A 14,050-nucleotide genomic window follows, 5' to 3' on the forward strand; every position below is an offset into this window, starting at 1 on the left:
AAGAGGGCATGATTTGGGACTGGAAGTCTAGTTCAGGTCTGCTCCCCTGCCTGTGAGGGCACAAGATGAACATGCATAAGTTTGAGAGAGAAAGCAGATCTAGATTAATGAGAAGAGTGAATACCAATCCTAAAATAAAGCCGGTTAGCCAGCCTCCCCCACTTACTTACCTCCCTCCCTGCTATTTTCTATGCTCATTAACAGATTCAATTATCAATCTTCCCCAGCTTAGTCTCTCATCTAAAGAACAAAATCTGTAATAAACATTTTTCTTAATAATCTTGCAGTTGTGTGTGGGTTAAATCCCATCAGTTTTCTGGTCTGAGACTGAAACCATGAACAGTGAGTTCTATGAGTTGGAAGAGGCAGTAAGGGCTACCCTCTGTGATGGGTGCCATTCTGCAAGGGAAGCATGAAGAAAAAGTTAAAACAAAAACAATCTAGCAATCCCACAGAGAAAAAAACAAACAACAAAAATAACTCTACAGGGACAGAGCCTTAAGAATGGGGCACATAAGGGCAGACCTCCAGCAAAAGGTTATCTGAGAGCAGCCAAAAGAAGATCTGCTCACAAAACTTCTTCACAAACCCTAGCATGTTGGAATGGAGAGTAGACTTGATTTCCCCTTCCAGTGATTAAAAGCCTTCTGCTCCTAGCAAGTAGCAAAAGCACAGAAAATAACCTTATAAAAAATTCAGTGAAGTCATTTGGCACCCACCGCCTTGATACATTTATTGAAAAGAGTCTTTGCTCAGTGATCTTTGAACATATTCACAGAAGGTTCCAGCATCTTATGGGTATGGAGACATGAATAATAATGATATCCACGCCTATATTTGCCGCATTCCAAAGACATAAGCCTTCCTGAGGGCGGATATTCCAGGCCTCATGGGATGGGAAGAAAGGCAACTTTTTAGTGGAGGCTGGGTCATGAGTCCCTCTCATCAACCCTGAAAGAAGACTCTTGCTTCTGTCCGCCCCCCCCTCATCCCAGCCGCAGAGGAGTTAGGATTGCCCCAGCACTCAGAGCTCTGCACATAGAACAAAGACACATTCAAATAGCAGAGTTCTCCTTTAGAGTCAAATAAATAAATACACTCATAAACACGACATATATTTATAAAACTGGCCTATGACAGTGGGGTCGGGGATAATGAGGGCGAGTTCTATCTCTACAGTTTTAGTGACCAGCATATATGTGGGGCAGTCTAAATAATGAGTTTGGTTAAAGACGGGATATGATCGGCCTTCTCTGGTGTTGAAAGTTGGCTGTCCAATTTGGCTGTTGATTGTGGCTCAAGTTAATGGAAACTCTTCGGTGGGGTGGGGGGTGGGGCTTTCCTTTCAGATCACCTGATGTTAATAGTGCCATTGCATTAATCATCTTAATTACTAATCATCTGTTGTTCTTAGACCTCATCCTTAGTGAAGGCTCCGGGGTATCTTCCTCAGACATAACTGTTCAGTGAGCAGATGGTAAGAGGACCTGTGTTCGTCCCCTCATTTGGGAGGCAAGGGGAGAAGATAGGCCTGAGCGCCTCCTGGAAAGAGGCCGAAGGAAAGCTGTAGATAAGGGACTCATCTGTCACATTGTAGAATGCTATATGTCCAGACTCATAGTCTAAGAAAACACCAACCTTATGCACAGGCTCTCTGACATGTTGACCTTTTAAAGGTGATGAGACCCAAAGACTATAATCATCTCCAATTTTTAAGCCTATAAGTGAGAAGAGGTCCCCCGGTGGCTTTGGGAGATTGCCCTTTCTGCTCACTGAGTCCTTGCAGATGCCCACTTCCCATTCAGTCTTGTTGCCCACTTCCACCTCCCAATAATGTCTCCCACAGGTGAAGATCTGAGCGCCCAGCACCGTTGCTGACTGGTCAAATCGTTCCGGATTGTCTGGTAAGTGCTGTCGGACTCCTCCGTGCCTCACACTCTTCAGATCCTCAGACAGGACCAGATAGGCATTGGCTGTGGCTGGATCCAGAGTTATATCTGCTGCAAGAGGAGAAGAGAGTGAAGGCTCCCTTCCATTCTGGAAAACCCTCCTATACATGTGGAATTTAAATTAAATTCTTAGTTTCCAATCCTACTTTTAAAATATGTAGGATTGAGGTGGGCGTGGTATAGAGTTTTGTTTTGCTCAGAGCAGAATCTCTGAAGCCTTCTCGCACGATTTCATGAACACCAACGGTAAATTCCTCAAAAGACACAGATGTGGGGCGCCAGGGTGGCTCAGTCAGTTAAGCCTCTGCCTTCGGCTCAGGTCATGACCTCAGGGTCCTGGGATCGAGCCCTGCACCTGGCTCTCAGCTCGGTGGGGAGCCTGCTTCCCCCTCTCTCTCTGCCTGCTTCTCTGCCTACTTGTGATCTCTCTCTCTCTCTTTCTCTCTCTCTCTCATTCTGTGTCAAATAAATAAATAAATAAAATCGTTAAAAAAAAAAAAGACAGATGTAAGTCGTGGGGATGGTGACGTTTAGCATGTCTGAGAGGGAAGAGAGGGGTCTCTGATATAATGGAGTGGAAGTAGTTCTGTTCAGAGCACAGGTTTAAAACTCAGAGCTATTTATCCACACGGGGCACACTCTGTCATTTGTAGTCACTTGAGCCAAGGTTGGCTGTGGTTCTCCACCTGCGGGGGGGTGGGGAGACAGAGACGGGGACACTTCTCCTCTGAACATCTGCTTACCTGCCAAGCATTTTCTGTACCGTATCTCACTTAATCATGCCATTTCCTCCCACTCCCATCTTTATAAAAGTGGAAACTGAAGCTCACAGAGGTTAGGAAACTTGACCAAGATTACAAGATCACTGAGTGTTTGCACAGCAGGTTCCAGTCGGCAGGTTTCATTATGTCAGGCTTCAATGCAGGCTCTACCGAGTTAGTGAGACCCTCCCCCCGCCAAGACCAGTCGGTAAGTACATTGTGAACCAGTGAGAGACTCCCCTCTCCTATCTTCTGAGAGGAGGTCTCAGAAGAGGCCTCCAACCATCACTGACCCCAAGACAAGACTAAGTGCCCCTACCACACAATTTCATACTCTTACTTATAGATCAAATCCTACTCATCACTCATTATTTGGGATGAACATCTCTCTCCTGAGTTCCACTGGAAGTTCTATAAAAGCAAAGGCAAGCTTGTTACTCATCACTGTGAGAAAACTTAGAACTGAAGAGCATGGTGTGAGGCATATAGTACACACTTATCAAATTTCTACCAATTCCAAAGTCCATCAGACCTTCCCCTGAAGGCCAGATTGTCTTACCTCTGCAGGTAAAAGTTGAAAACTAAGGCTAACCTCTCTTGGTCTTAGCCAGTCTAAATATCTAGAGCATTCTAAAAGAATAGTTTGAGGGACACCTGGGTGGCATAGTCAGCTAAGCGTCTGACTCTTGTTTTAGGCTTGGGTCATGATCTCAAGGGTGTTGAGATCAAGCCCCGAGTCTGGCTCTGCACTGGGCCTAGAGGCAGCTTGAGACTCTCTCTCTCCCTCTGCCCCCTCCACCTCACTTCTGTCTCTGTGTCTCTCTCTCAAATAAATAAACCTTTAATTTTTTTTTGTTTGTTTGTTAAATAAAAGGATTGTTTGAATGTGGCCTCATGAGAACTTTCAAGTTTAAGTAGCTTTTATGCTGACAAGAACAGAGGTAGAAATGCAGAAACCCCTGAGGAGGTGTGTGTGTATAGGCAAGAGGAAGAAATGGACAAAACAGAACCATAAAAACAAACAAAGGAAGTGCCAGGACTTCTGAGACAGAAAACAAAGGCAGTTGAGACATCAATCGAGTGTGCTTCTGTCTGCTCCAGAACAGAGAGGGTCTGTGGCCCCAGCCCTCCCTGATGATTCCTGCTGACTCAGGGTGCCTTTGTGAGAGAGCCTGGCACGCAGATGGTGAACAGTCTATGTCAGAGGAAACTGCCTTAAAGCTCGATTTTGCATTCCTTAGTACACCCTGAAGTTAACTCCGCAAATCCCTGGAGGTTTGGCAAATCAGACAGACTTACTGCTGAATTTTTTTAGCATCTCCCTCATTCCAGTGATGCGGCAGAGAGTCAGTTCCGTGGTGGTGGCCTCTGGACACTGAAGCAAGAGTGGCTCAGTCCTGCAAGAGGGCAGAGACCGTCACTCTATGTCCCCTGCACGGACCGTGTGACCTGCTCCAACATGAGGGTCCCGCTCGTTTTGCCCCAACAGCTGGACACTCTCATCCCCACTCTCACAACCTGATCTCCACAGCAGTGCAGCCCTATCACTTATACCCACAGGTCCACTGGACATGGAATGCACACCTACCTTTCCAGGATGCCTTTCACATCCTAAGGGAATAAAAGAAAGAGGGTTAGTATCTGTGCACTTCAATCTCTAGCAAAGCCAGAATCCAGAGACAGAATCTAATCCTTGGTAATCTCACAGAAACCACTTTCCGTGGCTTTAGAACACCCTGAGTGGGCGAGCATGTGGTAGGAAAACATCCCCAGCTCCTTCCCGGGCTGGGGGGCAGGGGTCTCCTACGAACAGGGGATGGTTCTCACAATGACTAGACTACTTTGTCCTTTTTTTTCCTCATACCATCACTTTGTCAAGAGAACCTGATGCTGACATGCTGACGTAGGAGCCCGGGGGAGTCTCCGTTGCCTCAGGGAGTCAAAGATGGGCAAAAACAAGGGGCCCTCTGAGCGCTGAGGCTAAGCCTGTGTGCAGGTGGAGTGGGTTGCTGGAAAATCACCAGCGAGTCTAGGAAGGAGAACTACAGTTGCAGCTGTGTCCCACAGCTCGTGTTTACAGAGGCCCCGGAGAATAAAGCAGGAGCCCAGGAAGGCCGCCGAGCAAAGATGAAGAATCCAGGCTCCATACTGAATACCTCATTTCAATCACCGATTAGCTATCTGGCGGGCAAATTTCCTAACTGCTGTGGGTCTGAATTAATGAAGGCATGCTGCTATAAACCCACATCATAGACAACAATCACCTGTAGTGCATATAACAATAATTAACTTCATCAGGTCTTTGTGACGATAGAATTTAATGTGCCAGCAGCACCTAGGAAATGTTCATTAAACTTAAAATAATGGATGAAGCTGAAGTTGCAGACAAGCAAGCAGAGCAGAAATTGGACTCTTGATCAGACTTGGTTTGGATAGGTATTCCACTGTCTTGTTTTTGTTTTTTTCTCTTTCTCTTCAAGACTTTATTTATACTATAGAATATTAATTCTTGGGGTGCCTGGCTGGCTAAGTCATTAAGTGACTGCCTTCAGTTCAGGTCATGATCCTGGGGTCTGGGGATCGAGCCCCACATCGGGCTCCCTGCTCAGAGGGAAGCCTGCTTCTCCCTCTCCCACTCCCCCAGCTTGTGTTCCCTCTCTCGCTGTCTGTCCCCTCTCTCTGTCTAATAAATACATAAATCTTAAAAAAAAAAATTCTCAAGAAACACTGTTTGGGGGCCAGAACTTAGTTTCTCAGGTAAATAAAAACTTATTTTGCATGGCTTGAAAAATTATGGGTTACTACAGTGTTGTTGTTATTCCATTGATTTTTCCCAACATTCTTACCTCAAAAGATTCTATAATGGAGTTCAGACACGTGGACTCTATCTGTTCAATCATTTTGCTCAGGCTTCTTGTTTGTTGGGTCAGCTTGATCTCATTGTCCCTTAGTTTCTTCATGTTCTCTCTTTCCTCCTTTTCCAGTAACTGGAGCTGCAGCTGCTCCTCCTCCTTCAAAAACTGGTGCATTTTTGCATATTCTGACACAACAACCTGTTTACAGGCCTTTGTCTCTTCCTGCCATCAACACACACACACAGGAATGATATAATAAAGTTAGTAGCAGAAATGCTTATATAGATTTTCAATCCTTACAAAGTCCTAGAGTTCTGCTGTGACAAGTTTTGAAGCCTGACACACAACATATATTAAGTAATTAAGTAACACATAAGTATTAAGTAATGGGGTAGATAGCGTGATATTTTGGTACAAAATACACCGTAGTAAACAAAACCAAATCTTCTATTCCCAGAAGGCTGTCATTCTAGTGGATATTTTACTAAATATCCAATGAAAGTAGACATTAGATCACATCCTAGAAATAGAGATGCACATCACAAACACTCCCATTTAAGAACTCAGTGATTGGGAGAATCAGATACACATATTTTTTAAGTATTTAACTAAATAGTTAAGTCTTTATTAAACACCTCAACTTCAAATCTGTGACAAAGTCAAGCATTTGTTCAGGTGTATTAATCCAAACTATTATTTGGCCTTTATTTCCCTTTGTCTTTATTATATTTTTTAATTTGCACTTTTTTTTTCCTAAAAGCATTTGAGATATTCCTTTTCTATGGATTTTCATCCTATGTTATCTATAACTTATAATTTTAAGTAATTATAATCAGAGCCATAATAGAGGTAGCCATCAAGTTGTATGGGTGGACCAAAAAGGAAAAAATAAATAAATAAGCAGGCCTGGGGATGGGGGAATTGTTTGAACTGAGTCTTGGGATTCCCAGGTGGACAAGCAGAAGCAGACTGCCCAAACTAAGGACACTGCATACTGTAGGACTGTGATTAGAAAATTGTGTCTTTTTCCCCTGGTATTTCACTAAGTACCCCTCCAGTCTCCCTCATAGAATCATCTACAAGACCCAAAAGTAAGACAGATACTGACCTTGCACAGTATTACTCTCTCCTTCTCATGGGTTAATACAACCTGGGTTTCCTTTCTCTTCTTATGCAAAAGATTTAGGATTTCCTGGAGTTTCTCCTGCAATAGAAACAAATTCTCTGTGGCAAATGAGCAGAGCACCAGCTTGTGAAGAAACCTCAAGAACCAGTGAACACAAGATGAGCGGGATCTAGCACAAAGGGTGAGGCAGGATCCACACCAAGTTTGTGGTCTGGTGCCTGGAGACCAGCACCGTAATCATCACCAATAGAGAATATTATGGGAATAAATGATGGAACAGGATTTGTATTCTGAGATGTATACTGAGCAGCCAATCTTACTTTGTGACGCTCTTCAGCCTCACTCAAAGGATGCGATCTGTTTATTCCATGACACTGAGTTGAGAAAATGTTTACACACTGCCCATCCTCAGAGAACACCTTAGTGCCTGCCAGCATTCTCCCATTGATGTCTTGTTCACCCTCACTCTGCAGCACTTGGGATCGGAGCTGCTTGCCGATGCCAGCCAACCTCCCCAAACGCTCATTGGGCTGGAAGTGTGGGCTCTCCAAGGACCTCCAGCATTCAGGACAGGATAAAGGAGTGTTGTGTTCCTCCCAGCTCCTCAAGAGACACACTAGACAAAAACTGTGTCCACATTCAGTAGTCACGGGGCTGGTGAAATAGTCCAAGCAGATGAAACAGGTCAGTTCTTCCCTCAGATTCTCCATCAGATCTGCTGTAGACATTTTCTCCAATAAAGACATCAAGGCAAGGGCACGCCTCTATTCCAGCATTAGAAAAGTCCTCCCTGGCGTTCTACTGTTTTGAATAACAGGTGGGTGATCAGTTGTTACGCTGTTGATACAAGAAACTCTTACTCTCCTCTGTGCCTGATTTCACCAGTTGGCACATACTGTCCCAACACAAAGCCAATTATGACTTAATGTGGAACCCTTGTACACTGGGTTCATAATCAACCCCAAATTTTCAAGGAATATTTCACTGTGCAAGCTTTATGCTGGATACTGAGGGTTCTTGCTTTGAACAAAATTCTGCTTTCAAGAGTGGGCTACAGCGTGTGTATGTGTGTGTATAAATATATAGCACCAGGAAAGCATCTAGGTACATTGATTTTAGGCTGGAAGGTTAGGTAATTTGGTGTAAGCCAGTACAGAGATTTAAGTTACGATGAACTCTAATAATATCTAAATTGGAAATATGGTCCAAATCTTTTAGAAAACTCCACTAATAGAATCTAGTTGAGCAACTGAAGGCAGAAAATTGTAACATATATTCCTCCTCTCATTAGGCCCTTTTTATGTGCTTGACCAAAGCCTAAAATCTTTTTGCTCCTTAATCAGGTACTGTGTGCTTTTATTTAATTTTATTCAACCCAACAAAATGAGAATGAATCCATTGAAATATTCCCTAACTTTAAATGTACAAAGGATTACCAGAGTTATATTTATTGCTCTGTCCTACAGACCATGATACTTACCTCTCCACCACCATAAGCAGCATGTAAAACATTATTCTTGTTGGGAGTTATTTCAAGAGTCCACAACACTGTGGAGTTGATGGAAAAAAAAAATTGTACGATAGTGTAAATATAATTTTGTTCACTTATTTTCACTCTTTGAAACTAGGCCTTCTTAAACCCCCTATCAATTCTTACTGAAAAGAAATCCAATGCTCAGATATTTTTAGACCTAGGGAAAAAAATGTATAGTATAGAGATTATTTACAATGACCACTGAGATTATTACTACACATTTCCATTGCCATATGGATCTGAGGCAGTACTTGTCATGGCCTACCACTGCTCACTCTCTGCCAGACAGTGCAAAACTCAAAAACTCTTCCTTGAAGTCTAGCCCATTTCACCCTCCCACTAAGTTCCTCATACTTTATTTCTGTTCTTAGCCTGTCACACTCCAGCACTGACAACCACCCATGGGTCTCCATCACTCATACTTTTTTGTTGATTTCTTTTTGACTTTCATGGGTCCCACTGATTCTTCTTTCCCTCTTATCTCCAACAGGATGTTGGGTGTTTTCATATCTTGAGCTTTTGTAAAAAGAAGTTTTCTGGACTGAAATGTTTTTTCTCCATGTTCCTTTCTCTTAGTCAAAACTCATCTTTCTGAAGTTATTAATCCCAGTGTTTTAATCATATGTCCTTTGTGTAGCATTTGTAAATTACTGAGATGAGAATTTACAAAAACCAACAACAGCAGCAAAATGCAACAAAGTTATACTAATTTAGATAGAAAGAGAAATAGCCCCAGTTTGAGGTCATTAAGCCTCTACTCCTTAGACTCCTTCTAGCCTAGTAACTGAGGTACAGCTTCACAATATTGTTTGGGAGTTAGTCTTAAGTAAGGGTCTAGCAACAAACAAACAAACAAAACCAAAAAACCTGTAACAATACTAACCACCTTCACTGAAAAAAAGGATTTATGAACTACCACCTACATTCAGTGCGTTATTCCCCTACAAACCTAGAAGGAGACTTTAACACTGGCCAGGATTAGAATACAATAGAAATATGGGGCATCACAGATCCTATATTCCAATTTGGAATGAGGAAACTGGGATGTTCTAAGTTCAAGTCACACTGATCTGTTCCACCCTATGTCCCTCTGTCAAGCAAACTTTTCATAAACTCCTTAACACAATGAACGTATCCTACTCATCAGTAACTAGAAGAATTCTTTGTATATAGCAAGGGCTCAAATTCTTTGTAAATAAGTTGTAAATGAAAAAAATATAGGAACCATATTCTTATAGAATCACAGTCTTTTATCTAGCTGGAAACCAAGAATTATATAGTCCAACTACTTTCTATAGATAGAGAAGAAAACTGAGATAAATTTGAGTTGGTCCCCTGACTACTTGCTTACTACATGAATCAAGTCAGGTCTAGGAAACTGGTCTTCCTACCTCCCAGTCATTCTCTTTTGTCCATGTACTACATTGCATCTCACTTGCTGACTTGGGAATGGTTGAAATGTTCCAGGTCTTTCAATAAAATGAACATTGCTCAAATGTTTCAGAAGGAAACTGGACAGCTGTTGTGATGTTGTGAAGTTGTGACTGGTATCTTGAATCACTGGCTACACTTATTACTGGTGATACAGACTTCTTTCCCCTCTCTCACAACACACTGACTGTGCTTAATTCGTAGATAAAGAAATTTATACATAACTCATAGAAAAAGAGTGGGCCAGCCATCCCAAAATACATTATACCAATCTTCAGGACACTGCACTGCCAGACATGATTTCTGAGATCAACAACATAGAGCTTCTTCTCTGACCTGTCTCCTGCAGAGAGAGGTGACAGTAGGAATACCTTAAGGGGTCCACAGTCGCTGCCATCCACATGTTATTAGGGCTGGAGCATATGGAAAAGATGAATCTTAACAACTAGTGAGAGCGTCTTTATTGGTGAAGGCAGTGGGCTAGATGGGGACTTATTTGAAAAACATATTGCTTGAAAGCCTGGTTTAAAAAATATGTCTGTCATTTCATATCAGTATGGAAAAGATAGATTATCCAACAACTGTTTTGGGACAAGTGGGGGTAGCCATCTGGAAAAAAAAAATAGACAAAGTTGGATCTCTACCTAACAACTTATACCAATGTGTATTCCAGATGTGTGTATGTGTGTGTGCGTATGTGTATGTGTGTATTTTCCTCACTCTAGTCATGAATTTATACTCCTATTATTTCCCTCTGTATTGTATTTTTTACCTTATTTATATTATTTTATTTTTGAATGTGTTTTTGTTCTAGAGTACCCCACATCTATTTAGCAAGTGAGGAGAATATTTGTTAAATATGTGGTCAATTATTGTGTCCAAAAAATGAAGCACATCATAAGAGGAGATAATTGGTAACATAGAAATTTAAAATAGACTACTTGGAAAAGACTTTTTAAAGCATGCGTCAGAGCTTAGACACCACTAAAGAAAAGATTAATAAATTTAAATAGAAATTAAATACTTTTATACAGCAAAGTAAATAAAATAACTTTATTTTTTTCATTACATTCTGGGAAAGAGAATTTGGAACACATGCATAAAGTACCTAATCACAAATTACAAAAAAGGGCTTACATAAATATATACTTAAAAATAATAGTTCTTCTTTAAAAAATATAGCTTTTCTTACTACTAAATGGCCATTTTAGAAATGACAGATCAGTATATACACACCGACATGATATGATATCATTATATGATATTAACAGGAGAATACATTTTTACTCCCACAAGTAGTTTAAGCATGAATAATAAAAAATAGGTTATATATGTATTTTTTTCCTTCAAAAATGAGGTCATGCTATAGATATTGAAAATGCATCTGCGTACATGAAGGCATAGAAAGAGTATGGATTCTGGGGTGCCTGGGTGTCCCTGTCAGTTAAGCATCTGACTTGATTTAAGCTCAGGTTATGATCTCAGAGTGGTGATAGACTGCTTAAGATTCTCTCTCTCTCTCTCTCTCTCTCTCTCTCCCTCTCCCCCACTGCTTGCACCTACACACACTTTCCCTCTCAAAAACAAAAACAAAAAAAGAAGAAGAAGAAAGAAAGAAGGAAGGAAGGAAGAAAAGATTTCATGAATATGACTCCAAAAGCACAGGCAACAAGAACAATAATAGACAAATGGGACTACGTCAAACTAACGAGCTTCTGCACTACATAGGAAACAACAGAGTGAAAGGCAACAATTGGAATAGAAGAAAATATTTGCAAACCATGTATCAGAATGGATTAATTTCCAAAATACATAAGGAAGTCCTATAAATCAATAGCCCCCCTCCCCCAAAAAACCCAGTTGCCCAATACAAAATATAGGCTAAAGACTTGAATAGACATTTCTCTAAAAAACATACACAAAAGACCAATAGGTATTTGGAAAGATGCTCGATGTCACTAATCATCAGGGAACCATAAATCAAAACCACAATGAGTTATCACCTCACCTTTGTCAGGATGACCACTATACATTAAGAAAAGAAGAAAGAAAGAAAGAAAGAGAACAAACATTGGTAAGGATGTGGAAAAATTGGTACTGTTGTGCGCTGTTGGTGGGAACGCAAAACGATGTGGCTGCCATAAAGAATAAGATGGAGTTGTCCCAAAAATTAATAATAAAACTGTCACAGGAGCCAGTAATCCTGCTTCTGGGTATTCATCCGAAAGAAAACTGAAGTTCTGGAAGAGGTGTTGGCACTTCAGTGTTCACTGCAGCCTTATTCACAAAAGCTAAGATGTGGGAACAACCTAAATTCCCATTTATATATGAAAGGACCAAGAAAACTGTGCATATATACACGGGGAATAGTATTCAGCCTTTGGAAAGAAGAAAATTCTGTTGTAAGTGACAACATTGGATGAACTGTGAGGACAGCATACTACGTGAAATAAGGCAGTCACGAAAGGACAAATCCTGGAAGTTCCACTGACATGAAGTATGTTATTTTAAAATAGACTCAGAGGCGCCTGGCTGGCTTAGTCAATGGAGCGTGCGACTCTTGACCTCGGGGTTCTAAGTTTGAGCACCATATTGGGTGTAGAGATTACTTAAAAAACATTTTTTTAATCTTAAAAAAAATAAAAATAGAAAAAATAGACTCAGAATCAGAAAGGAAAATGGTGGTTGCCAGAGGCCAGGAGAAGACAGAAATGGGGAGATGTTGATCAAGGGGCATAAAGTCTCAGTTAGGCAAAGTAAAGAAATTCCAGAGACGTCTTGAACAGCAGTGTGCCTATCATTAACAGTATTATACGGCACACTTAAATTTTTGTAAAGAAGGTAGATCTCATGTTAAGGGTTCTTACCACAAGAAAATAACATTTAAAAGGAAAGAAAACATATGGAAAGATAAATACTGCTACAGTGGAATTGGAGAATTGGAAGGCATCACTTTTACTTCTTTATTTTATACAATTTTGTATAAAAATATAGTTTTTCTCTCTCTCTCTTTCTAACTTCTTAATGTGTTTTCAACATTTTGGCAGTAAAGAAATTTTGGGGAATAGGGCAGGAGCAAAGAAACATGAGGTGTGACTTGCAGTAAACCAATTAATGAGGTGATTTTCTTCAGGTTGAGGGATAAAAATATCTCAGAGGATTGGTTTCAGCTGTGATATAATAAAATGTTGGTAGTGGCTTTATGATTTCAACATAATTTTTATGTAACTAGTAGATATTGAACCTCAGCAAGTGATATAAATATGACTAAAAGTTATTTCTCTTCTTTGGGAGAAGGAGATATATGTGCAAAAAAAAAAAAAAATTTGCAAAGCATTTAAAGGGGTGTGCTTGAAGCACACATGGAGTATTTAAATTTATTAAAATTTTGGCATTTTTAGTGCTGGAACAATCAGGGAAAACTTCTTGGGAGAAACTGCATTTGACTTAAACTAAGGGCTTACGTATATTTCATACAAAAGGACAGCTACTGTTTAGAAGTGAGAAAAATTTTGATAAATTTGAAGAATAAAAGACGCTTTGACAGTGGGTCAAAATATTATAATAACAAAAAGTCTCTATTGTAACATTCTTTTTGTCTCAGAAATAGTTTTTAAAAACCAGTTCAGCTTGGAAATAGTCACCTCTCTGATTCTTTTATGGGTAGCAGGTTGGTCTGACCGGTGATACCTGGAGGCCCGCTCATCAGGGAAGGAGCCCTGGTGCTGTAACTTCAGGATTCAGGATTCCTATGAAAAGCTGCAACCCAGCCATCAGGCCTGCTGACAGACACAGGTGGGGAGTCAGCTTCCAGACTTTTGACCACAAACAAGAATTTCAGGGGCGGTGTTTTTGTTTGTTTGTTTTTCTCTAGAGTAGACCCTTTCTTGTTCCTCCCTTTGCTTTATGAAAAGTTAACTGTTGGAAATGTACTTGCTCCCGGCTTCATGCTGGGCGGTTTATGTCCTTTGTCTCTTAAAAAGATGAAAAGAGAAGCCAAAGAAACTGTAGGAGTTGGGATAGGAACAGAAAACTTTTTAAAAGCCGTTCAAACACATATTGTCAATTAAGAATAAAAAGACATAGTCTAAAATGAAGATGGACAGCTAAGACACTCTTAAGGTCTTTCTCCTTTTTAATGAGGATTATGGGGTTTGAGATTATTACAGATAATTTGAGCTACTAGGCGACTAAGATTACCATCCATAAAGGATAAGACTAGATTTTTCTTAAAAACAAAAAACAAGCAAAACAACAACTTAAGGGGCACCTCGGTGGCTCAGTCGGTTAAGCACCTGCCTTAGGGTCAGGTCATGATCCCAGAGTCCTGGGATGGAGTCCCACCTCAGTTGGGGAGCCTGCTTCTCCCTCTGCCTCTCTCTCTCCGTCTCTCA

The 14,050-nt window shown here is 40.8% G+C and overlaps 1 protein-coding gene across 1 annotated transcript; it reads right to left on the reverse strand.

Moving 5' to 3' along the window:
- Positions 1-1,449: 1,449 nt before the first annotated feature.
- On the reverse strand, positions 1,450-7,419 carry TRIML1 (tripartite motif family like 1). Its single transcript, XM_059384332.1, has 6 exons — positions 7,012-7,419; positions 6,674-6,769; positions 5,557-5,787; positions 4,299-4,321; positions 4,010-4,107; positions 1,450-2,000 (listed from the first exon to the last, which is right to left on the reverse strand). Exons 1-6 carry the CDS (start codon positions 7,417-7,419, stop codon positions 1,450-1,452), a joined length of 1,407 nt encoding a protein of 468 aa, XP_059240315.1.
- Between the last annotated feature and the right edge of the window lie 6,631 nt (positions 7,420-14,050).

Source organism: Mustela nigripes, chromosome 18 (genome assembly GCF_022355385.1).
Source record: "Mustela nigripes isolate SB6536 chromosome 18, MUSNIG.SB6536, whole genome shotgun sequence".
Taxonomy (NCBI): Eukaryota; Metazoa; Chordata; class Mammalia; order Carnivora; family Mustelidae; genus Mustela; species Mustela nigripes.